This window comes from Xenia sp. Carnegie-2017, unplaced genomic scaffold, assembly GCF_021976095.1.
Source record: "Xenia sp. Carnegie-2017 unplaced genomic scaffold, XeniaSp_v1 HiC_scaffold_16, whole genome shotgun sequence".
Taxonomy (NCBI): Eukaryota; Metazoa; Cnidaria; class Anthozoa; order Malacalcyonacea; family Xeniidae; genus Xenia; species Xenia sp. Carnegie-2017.
In genome coordinates, this window is record NW_025813469.1 from 7,214,943 (window position 1) to 7,226,289 (window position 11,347).

The 11,347-nt window shown below is 33.6% G+C and overlaps 1 protein-coding gene across 1 annotated transcript; it reads left to right on the forward strand.

Moving 5' to 3' along the window:
* Nucleotides 1–4,974: 4,974 nt before the first annotated feature.
* LOC124435947 (laccase-1-like) lies at nt 4,975–9,727 on the forward strand. The gene is made up of 4 exons (XM_046985879.1): nt 4,975–5,237; nt 6,419–7,677; nt 8,143–8,420; nt 9,566–9,727. Exons 1-4 carry the CDS (start codon nt 4,975–4,977, stop codon nt 9,725–9,727), a joined length of 1,962 nt encoding a protein of 653 aa, XP_046841835.1.
* The last annotated feature ends 1,620 nt before the right edge of the window (nt 9,728–11,347 follow it).

Below are 11,347 nucleotides of genomic sequence, written 5' to 3' on the forward strand. Positions count from 1 at the left end.
CCAATATTAGTTTTTTTGAACAGCACCGACCTTCTAAAAAATTGTTTTAGAAGACTCAAAGAACGACCTATGTGCGTGATTGTAATAATTCCTTGACGCCATACACCCTCTTACGCATTAAAGCGATATGGGATATTCATGTTCATATTCCTGACGCAATTTCTTTAGCTAGTTTGTGTCTTGTGCTCCATGCCAGAATATTAGAGTAGCTAGATCATTGGCATCACCAAAGCCAACTAAGGAAAATGACTTAAAATTTATGAAAAATTGAATTAAGTTCAAATAAAGACGAAAATTTTCTACGTTTCGATCAGTTTTCATTTAAAGGGTTGTTCACTGGGTCAAAAATTTAAACAATCGAATAAAGAATCGACTTTTGGTGAAAGTATAATTTTAAAAGTCCAGTGCATGCATGACCTTCAAAACTTTACCACAAACATTTACATTCGATGTATGCCCCCATGAAATAATAATCTCCAATACGAAAATAAAATCTTGACTAAAAACTTGACTAAAAACTTAAATTTTCATGCAGTCATTGAGTAAAAATCATAAGGGCTTGAAGTTACTACCATAGAAACTTTGGTCATACGATTTCTGCAATACGACACCTAATTCGAACTAATAATCGTTTCAAATAAATATTGGAGATATCGTTCAAGTCCATGACAACTTCAAATAAGTAAAATGTAGGTTAGCTGCCTTTAATAGTCTCATTATTTTCAACAATGGCTTTTTACATGCAGATGGCAATTTGTCAAACAAATTATCTATACAATAAATGGCAGATTACTAGTTACCGTGCCAGCAGGCTAAGAAAAAAGGATTAAGGCATTTACGTGATATTTATTCCTCCCAGTAAGTTTAGCCTTTTCAAGATGTTTGCGTCCCTCACGTTCCTTTAAATTTGTATTTTCTGACTTGTGTTTGTAACTCATAGTGTAAACAATACGGAAAAATATTTACGTTCAAAGTAAATATCAAAAATCATTGCGAACTAGGAAGACCCATGATCTGCTTCAAGATTTCTGAGCATCGCACATTTATACAGTAGATAGTGCAAAAGTTTGTTACAAAACTAGAGACTAAATATGTCTTAATACCACAGGCCTAAAGGCTTCTGTCTACTTAGCCTTCTGAGTAATCCGCTACTGAATACAATCATGTCCATGACTGAAATTCAAGTCACAGGTGTACAAAGGCAAGTAAAAACGATCACTTAGAGCGAGCCTTAACGTGCAAAAGAAAATATGATAATCAATAGCTATGAGCAACATGGACATATAATTACAGATGCAGATCATCCAGGTTAGTTGAGTCCTAAGAATGGCTGTTGTTCTTGATCTTCACTGGCGTTTCTACAACTAGATTGGTAGTTATCTTCAAAGTCGAGTGAGAAGTAAACGCCAGGTTCGCTGACGTATTTTTTGTCTTGTTCATACGTCATACAGCGGTACTAAACGTCCGCCAACATCAACTGTTCACTTTACCGACATTTATAATACTCAACGCACTTCACTTAGGAACTTAATTGCACGTTCATTTTCTAACATATATTTAATACTATAATTATGCACATTATTTTTGTATCATTGCTTTTAGATTAAAGATCTTCACTTCTAAAGGGAATTTGGAACAATTGTAAGTATATCGACTCTTTCATCGGTGAAATAAATATACTATTTCGTTCATTATTGTCACGCAATACAACGACAGTCGAGACATAGCTCGCACAGGAAGGCAAAACTACTACTTCGTTTTTGTTTTATTTCTAATTTGTTTAGACGGCATTTTTTATTCTATTGTAAGTGCAATGCTAAATAATAAAGCATTTCTACCTGTCAATAACACGCGGCATTCACGTGTAATTATTTAAAAAATTATACACGATCCTGTTTAATAAAGTGTTATAGAAACTTATCGTCTAAGCTTCAACTTCTTTGTTTAGTTTAATACGTTGTTTGAGTGCATTTTAAGAAGTCTCTCTATAGTTCACGACTTTTTTACTACTCGAGAATTGGTTTTTTAGTAAATGCAGTACGGAAATTCATGAGAGAGCAAACCAGTCGACCATTACCCGATAAAATCCTTACACTTGATATGGAAAATGTTAACATGGTAAGTCAAAATACATTAAAGAGCCTCATTTTAAATTCAAAATGCCATTATGATACTTTTGTTGGTCAGAAAATTCGAAAGAATATGTTGAAGCCAAACTCTTACCAATAAGATCTTTTTAAAGTATTTTGAATTTTAAATGTATGTATTTTTAATGAATTCTGACTTACACTTGATCTGCTACTACCAGTTAGGCTTTTTATGACGATAAATATTTGTTTGGAAATTTTTTCCCTTCAAGAAAATAAAGTTTTTGAGTAAAATTTGCTCCGAAATTAGGCAAATGATATGCTCAAAGAACAAGTGTTAACTAATACATCTCAATTTTTTACAAACAAAGTAATTTACACTGAAGTTTGCTAGACCATATGTAGCTGTATGTCAGGCTTTACACTGCACACTGTATCGTGGCAATTACCAAAAATTCGCATTTTTTAATAAGATTGCAAATTTTAGGCTCTAGGTTTTTCTTGTTTCTTTTCAACGCCACCAATCGCGGAAAGAGACAGCAAATTATTTTCTTTTAAGCACTTGTGCGCAGTCGTCTAGAAATAACAATCAATATCAGTCCCAAAGAAGGATCAACTTTCAAACAAACACCTTTCTTTCCAGTTCTAGCTAATAGCGTCCTAAAGCATCATTGTATGAGCATTTTAAAATCCAATCCAACACTTTTAACATGATCCAGCCACTCTATTTTGAGCTGACCTGAATAAAAGTACATCAACACTTCAATCAAAATGTACAATTTCTTAAAGTTGCTCTTTTGAAATTAGTTTTACACTTGTATAAGTTCTAGCATGTTTGAATATGATCCAATGCACTTGGATTTGTGGATAATTACATTATTTTCCTAAAACACACTTTATATGGATTTATGTTATTAAATCACGAGGAAAGATATTTTTACAAATTTTCTTTTATTTGTGGCATGAATATTAATTCCAGGATGTTGCTTAAGTGTTAAAGGGTCGGTGTATGCAGTGACGGTCATGCGTAAGAGTCGGTGTATGGCGCCACAGTCATGCGTATGACGTTGTTCCTCGAATCTTCTAAAACATGTTTGGAAGGTGTATGCTATTAATAGATATTGAATATTGGATTCACAATCATAAATACTCGTTGAAGAAGACAAGCATACCTCTTGAAAATATGCACAAAAAATAAATTGTTTCCTAATGTTGTAGTCATCGTGGTATTCTGTGGATACAACAAACTGTATGGAGCTTATCATTACATATTTGTAAATGAAATGGAATGTTATTCATATATTTTGGCACGAGGTTTTAAATCGGATGTATACGGCGCCTAAGTACCATGACGTACGGTCATGCGCATTCAGTTGTTTCTCGTTCCTGTACGTGATGAGTAATCGTGACATTTATTTTGGTAGCAACATTTTTTATGTATAAATATATGTCAGGTTACCATCAGTCTACATTTCATTTCTAGTGTATAAGCCACGCAAGCAACATGGGTAAGTGAGATAGTCTAGCTATTAAAAATTTTCTGTACTTCTTTATGTTTTTTGTATTAATTTTCATGGTAAATACTGAATATAAACAGTGTTATCACGCTCTGTAGTTCGGTTAACATGCGCAAATGTGGACTATTTTCAAGCTTTCTAAATTTTCGCTTACAAGCATTGGTGTGCTTTTCTATAAATTTAAAATACGCCAAGTCCTTCAAATGTCTAAGATCAAAATTATTTTAAAAATACTAAAAGCTTTCTTGGTCTTGTCTGTTATCATAGACAACTTGTCAAATTTTTTTTTGAAAATTCAGATATTTTTGCTTTCTAGTTCTTGTTTAGGCTTTCAGTTGGGAATGAATGAATAGAGCCTTAATGATGGGGGAAGCTGTGGTTAAAGCATGTGCTTAAAAGTGTTCGAGTTGAGTTAGGCGAAATAGGATTAAATGCACTTTGTACTGGCGCATTTTCCTTCAGCTTATAGTAGCTAAAATATATACGCTACAGAGCAATTTCAATTGTATGAATGCTTATTATCCATTCATACCATGTATAACGCGATACTGATATTTGCGAGATTGCAGTTATCAAAGTTTCATGCTTATTTATTTCAAAATTACGTCAATCGTTTTGATTTTACTTTAGCTTGTATATAGTTGAAAATATTAAACACAAAAAAGCAGCAATATTGTTGAAACTGCCAGCGCAGTAGACTGTAACATGTACCAATTTTTCGGATTCGAGACACTTGAAATACAATTGCCCTTGTATATGTAAAATCAGAGTTTTTGATCGAGTTAGAAGTGGACACGCTCACTATTCACTCGTGAAGTGAAAAACCTTAAAGCTATTCCTTTCACAAAACAATTGATATTGTACGCCTATTTTCATATGACTCATGTCATAACACTTAAATGACAATGATACATGATGCATGTCAAACTATGGGGAAGAAATACAATAATACAGAGTTGCCCGCAGACGCTATGACAAAAACAGAAAATCACAAAGCAGGATGAAACTCAAATTAAAAAAATCGGATGTTTCAGAGTTAATTTACTTCATTTTGCAGTCATAAATTCTACAGGCTGCCCACATGTACGCTTGTGTACCTATTTCTTATAAACCATCCTAATTTTCTCAAACTTTTTGATGTTTGTTATTTATCACAATTAATGCATGATATTTTTTTAAACTAGTTCATTCCGCCAACTTTGCAATTTTTTTTATTCATGACAATAGGCAAGAGTCTACGAACGGTTTATCTGCTCATATTCGCTTTCTTCGTTTCTGTTGGTATTTCTCGAGCGATTGAATATATTCATTGTACGCCAGCAAATGGTCATCTTCCCTCAGTATGTGACTGCACGAAAATTGCAAACTGCATGATTAGATTGAATGTAACAAGAAACGAAAGCGCACCTGACAACGGATATAATGCGAACAACGTGTATAACTTCAACGGAGAGAGAATGGGTCCGACCTTGATAGTGAATGTCAGCAGTTATGTAGTCGTGGATGTTTTCAATTACCTGAATACTTCAAACACTTCAGTCCACTGGCATGGCATGCACCAATGGAACACTGGCTATATGGACGGTGTTGCAAACATAACTCAAGAACCAACCAGACCTTCACAGACGTTTAGGTTAGTATAAAATGACAAATTAAGGAAAAACAAGCGTTGTTGGTAAAATGAGAACAGTTTTGAGCAAAAGAGAGAAGGGTAAAGACTATAGGAGAGAAAATTGTTTAAATATAAAGACTATGTGAGTAAAAATCTTCAAAGAGGAAAGAGTTGTGTGCCAAAGACTAAGCTTTATATCTATTAAATTGTGTAATATGCTTAGTGTAAAGTTCCTCATTTTTAACCACTCACAGTAAATCTGCATTAAACAAAAGATTGGTTTTTAAGGCTATAACTTTGCTAATGTTAATGATAAAGATCTAAAAAAGATCATTAAATTATTGCTTAAAAAATACCTTATATTTTATTGAAGCATTGTTATAATCATTGCACAAATTTTTTAGAGAACTTTAGGAACAATTGAACATTCCTAAATTTAAAAATGCAACTATTATGTTACGTTATTTGTTTTATAATCTTCAAAAGCGTATTTTTGTGAAAAAATATTCTTTTAACTTTATTTAAAAGAGAGAATTGTAGAAATTACGTCGAATGAAATCCACACAAGTTGCTCCCAACCCAAACTTGGTATTTAGTTCAATCACAGTTGAGCACTAACTGAAAAATAACAGGTCTTTTAATGGACAGATTAAATTGAATTTTCAATATTTATTTAAAGACCAGTAGTATTGGCGAGTGAACAAGTGGTGGAAAAGCTAAGAATACGAGCAACTAGCTAGGGACTAGTATTAAAGATTCCAACGTTTGTTTTTTTTTTGTTTGATAAATGTTTGACGTAAAATACTGCAGGTATGCTGATGTTTATATATAAAACAGCCAATAATACGGCAAACTAGGCAAAAATTACAACAAACCTGAAATTTAGCTCGTACTTGACTCTGACAATGGATTTTAATCCCACTTTGTTTAGTCTTAACGCATTCGGCTCTTGTAAAATGTGACGTTATTGTGATGTTATTGTAAGATAACTATGTTTCCTGGTGCCCACAACAATAACGTTGGAAAGAAGGATATCTGTGTAAATAATTTGTTTTCATTGTAATGATATAGAAACTTTAGTAAACACAATCCTTCTAACAAATAAACTAACCTGAATGACTCACATATAGAAACTATAGTAACAGTACACCAACTTAAAACCTTTCACTTTTTTATAGTTAAATATATTTGAATTCATACAGGCACGTGTTCAAAGCGTGGCCAGCTGGGACACATTGGTATCACTCACACGTGGGATATCAACGAGATAAAGGACTTTTTGGTGCCTTCATTGTAAAGCCGGATATTCAAGATTATAAAGACATTATAGACGAACCATATGAAAACGTCATTGTAATACGAGAGCATGTATTATCTAACGCTTCTAGAAGCGAGGGAGTTCCAAATATTTGTCAACCAGATAACTCTCTCTTTTATATGGACAACGGAGAAATCAAATTCATTCGCATCAATGAACAAAACCTGGACAGCACTTTAAATTTCAATGAAACTAAATTCACGCCCGTGTTTAACGTCACTACAAATAAACGATATCGGTTCCGTGTTATAGGTGCTATGTTTTTGCATGCTTTTCGTTTGTCTATCGACGGGCATAAATTGAATATTCTCGCGACGGATGGGTATTCGTCACTGAAAAAAACCGTTGATTTTTTAATTATTCATATTGGGGAACGATACGACATCGAGGTGATTCCTGCTGAAGGTACGAATCCAAAGCCTTGTGATGCATATCCAATCCGAATAGAATCGATTGCAGTGAAGTGCAGCAATGGTGAAAGCTACAAAGGTTACGCTTATCTTCAATACACTGTCCACAGTAACTTATGCAAAAAGTTCAAATTGGTCAATGTATACAACCAAGGTAGGCGGTGTGATGAGAAAACTTGCACGGCCATCAACTGTCCTTTCAAACATTATCCTTTTCACAATATCACATGTGAGCTCGTGAACAATTTGCAACTTCTTCATGAAACACCCAATGATGAAATGCCCAGCAAAGATGAAAATTCGATCGATGAATATTTCTTCAACTTCAACCTTGTGCAAGAACCAAGGATAAATGGTGTTAAATTTGCTCTTCCTTCAAAACCCTTCATTCACCCAAATATTAGTAAACCTACACCGAATGAATGTAAATACAGGAATTTCAACTCGAGTAGAAATTGCACTAATGATTGTGCGCATTCTGTCTACGTTGGTCGTGCCCCTGAAAGCGGAAATCCCAGAACGATCCGATTCATACTTACTGCAATGGGTGTTAAAGAATCTACTGTTTTTGGGGATTCAAATCACCCGATTCACCTTCATGGTCATTCTTTCTTTGTAACAAAGATAGGATATCCAAGTTTATACAAAAATGGCACCATTAAAAAAGCGAATAGTGATGTCACAATTGAAAAGTGTGGGCCTGGACATTGGACAAATGGAAAACGACCATCAGGTATTAATTTAAGAATTTTTAGTTTATTTAAAACATTATTCTCTATTGCTGATGGAAATGTAGGGACATTTTCTGGTGAGATGACCACAAAGATTATGGTAACCCAAACCACAAAATACATATGCAAAACACAGCTTCTGATTGGTAGATGCCCTGTCGTGAGAAGTTTAAACATGCCTTAAAACAAAGACGATTTTTTTGCTTGAAAGATTTGAAGTGCATTTCTAGCAGCACAAAGTGAATTTAAATCAACATTGATAATTAATGTAAAGTTCTAAAGTCTCCAACCTAACTGTAATTGTACGTATTTTATGTTTTTAATTTCATTTTTTTAATTTTAAAGCTTAATTGTTTACCTCGGAGAATATATCTTTGACATTTCTGCTTTTTGATCTCAATTTTTGAGGTCATTTTAGAAATAAAAGATTTGCATTGTCAATTAACAAAAAGACTTTTCTTTCAAAGATCTAGATAGCAACAAAACCACAATACGTAAAGATGTGATAATAGTACCAGCAGGAGGATATGTTGTGATAGAGTTTCTGGCTAAGAACCCAGGATGGTGGTTCATGCATTGTCATATAGACTACCATTTGAATGATGGAATGGCTATAGCTGTTGGTGAATTGACTGAATGTCAAGTCCCGTTTCACTGTCGTTTTCCCACCGAAGAACCTTTCGACTATGAATTTAGTACAACGGTCTTAAAAGCATACGAGAACCTTAATGGTTGCCCAATCAAGGTAGGTTAAAAAGGATTAATAAATGTAATTCTTTTTACTCTTATGCCTTGTCCATTTTAAAATCACAATAAACTTTCGCTGCCTTTTTTCTGTTCATTAACTTTGCCACGAAAATATAACTGAGAGACTTGGAAGAAACAAACAAAATATTTTATAAAAGCGACAGCGCTCTAAATCTAAATTTTCCCAACTATTATCAATCATCGCCGTCAAGTGAAGATGATCTTAGGGGCTGCTCACATGAGCCCGGGTAACCGGGATTCGGCAAAGCGTGAAATGATTTTGAGTCATTAAAAGCAGTAAAATGTTAAACGCAAAACTTACACCCTATTCTAAAGCGTCATGAGTCATTTCAGTTGTAATTTTCAAATCAAATTAAATTATTTGTTTTCATTTTTAAAGGTTTTGTAAATTTGCAAAACAAGAGCAAAGAGACATTGCACGAATAAGTTTGTTGTTGTGAAATATTTAATCTTTTCCGTTTGCCAAAATGAATTAACGCTTCGCTGAAACCCGGCTACCCGAACTCATGTGAACAGCCCCTAAATGATCTTTCTTAAAAACATTTTCAAAGGCCGTACGCTGTCTGTTTCAGCTTAAATGATTTCAAGAAGTGCGATTAATTGGCTCACCTATTTTTAGATAATTTGTAGAGTGAGACCGACAATATAGCTGTATTTACATAAAATCACGAGAAATGACTCGTGCGTAATAAAATAGTACGAGAAAAGTGTAGAAGTTCCAAGTCATGGGCTTTCTCTTATGCTTTTAATTAAAAAAAGTTACATGTGTGATGATATAATTTCAAACATTATCAAAGGTATTTGGCTTTAATACACAAAAAATTTGAAGATTTCGTTTTCATTCGTTAGATTTTTTTGCTAATATGCACATAAACATGCATGTTAAAAAAGTTGCAAATTTCAAACATTTGAATGTAAATGTTTTATGCTTTAAAATTTCATGATTTCAAAAACCATTCAATTTAGAATTGTGAAGCGATGAAGCTTGCTTTTTGAACAGTAAAGAGCGATAACCCTAATTTGCCATCAGCCTTTATTGCTTTAAAAACGTGCAGTGACAAGTTGTATTTTCATGTTTTTGTTGATTTATTCAGCCGATTGCATTCTTTTTTTACTTTTAAGTCAATCGAATCAAATAAACGTGGAGAGAAAGCTGAAGATGAAACCCACTCATCAGTAGTTGCAGTTGAAGAGAAATCCTTTCACCAACGAAATGAAAAGCATTTGCATAATTTGCGGCAACAAATGCTGAAATTAATTAAAAATTTCGCCAATCCTCAGTAGTTGCAGGAGAAGTGAGCAACTTCAAATCAGTGTACCAACGAAATGAAAATCATTTGCATCACTTGCGACGACAAATTTTGGACTTAATGAAAAAAGGTCGCATCAACCATGGTCATGTTGCTTCACATTATAAGGGTTTTCATGGTTACGATAATGTGCATCAGTCGGATGCATCCAAAAAATGGTGGAACAAACTATGATGTCTCTAAAGCAGTAAAGAAGCCATCTTGTTTATTTTTTTTTTTTGTTTAATTGCTTTAAAGACAAAGCATCGAATTTCTTTTCTAAAGAAAGGAATAATAATTTTGCTGAAAAATTTGCATAGTAGGAGTGAAAGATTGGACTGTCTCCACCACTGTTCTAACGATAATGCTTACATTTTTTCTTTTTTTTTGTATTTTCCTGATAAAGTGTCTGTATGGTACTTTAAATACTTCATTTTACAATGTTATTTCAATTAGGTTAAGAATAAAAAAATAAATTGTAATCGTAAATATTTTGAGAATGATATTTGAATTTTGCGTATGAGCACATTTGCCACTTCCTATAGCAGAACCGCCCATAGGTATTAGTTGTAGGGTGCTTTAATGTTATATTGCATAACTTAACTATTTATTTGGGAGAATTTTTTGGTCAGGCTAAGCCCGACCAGCGTGAACCCTAGATACGCCACTGTGTTCATGCACTTCAACTTCATAAGCTATGGATAGATTATAAGTAAAACCGTCTCCCACTTTCCCATGCTAACATTGGCAAGTTTATTTCACATGAAAATCATATGTTTTATATTGATTACATGAGTTGTATCCAAATAAATCTTGAATTTATGGTTGATATTTGTTATGTCTGTTTATTAATAAATACACTTATATCAACTGGATATTTACAATTTCAATTGTATGGGAATTTTAACGCCCTCCAAACCAATAATAATTCCTGTTTTATTAACAACGCATTTCATTGATTTACGCACGACCGTAGAATAATTTCACGTTAAACTTTACTCATCAAATGTAGCTACCTTTAATTTGATCGATTGAATGCCTTTAATTTGACAGTAGGGGTTGATCCATCTATGCTGCCTCTTATAATACGATTCACGAACTAGTTAAATTGCAAAAACTTACGTTTTCCCTTTTCAGGAAAGTTGCTGTTCCTTGGTATTAAAATAGGTATGTCGTTTTCTTCTGCGTAGGAATTTTTGCAATAGTCAATGCTTTTCTATTAATCTATTTCATAATATTTTCTGAGTGTCAAGTTTACAAATATCTAGTTGCATACGAGTAATTCGTGAATTGTTGACTGTTGGTAAGTATAGAACTTACCATGATTTCAACCATGAACTATACTTTAAATCGAATACATGCAAGTTGGATATGTACAACAGACACAAATCATTACCGAACAAGACTTCCCTAAAACTCTGCATCAACTCCTTTGAAAATTGAAACTTTAAATTTTAAACCCGCAGCCTGCGACTTTTTACTAAGGACCCGCGAAAGTTAGGTGCACTCCACTGAGAACCCGTTCTATACAAGTGCGTTTTCGTTTCTATGCAGTTTCACAAGACCAAAAATGCGTCGATCAATTCGTGTCCACACTACCGTTTTTGATGCATCA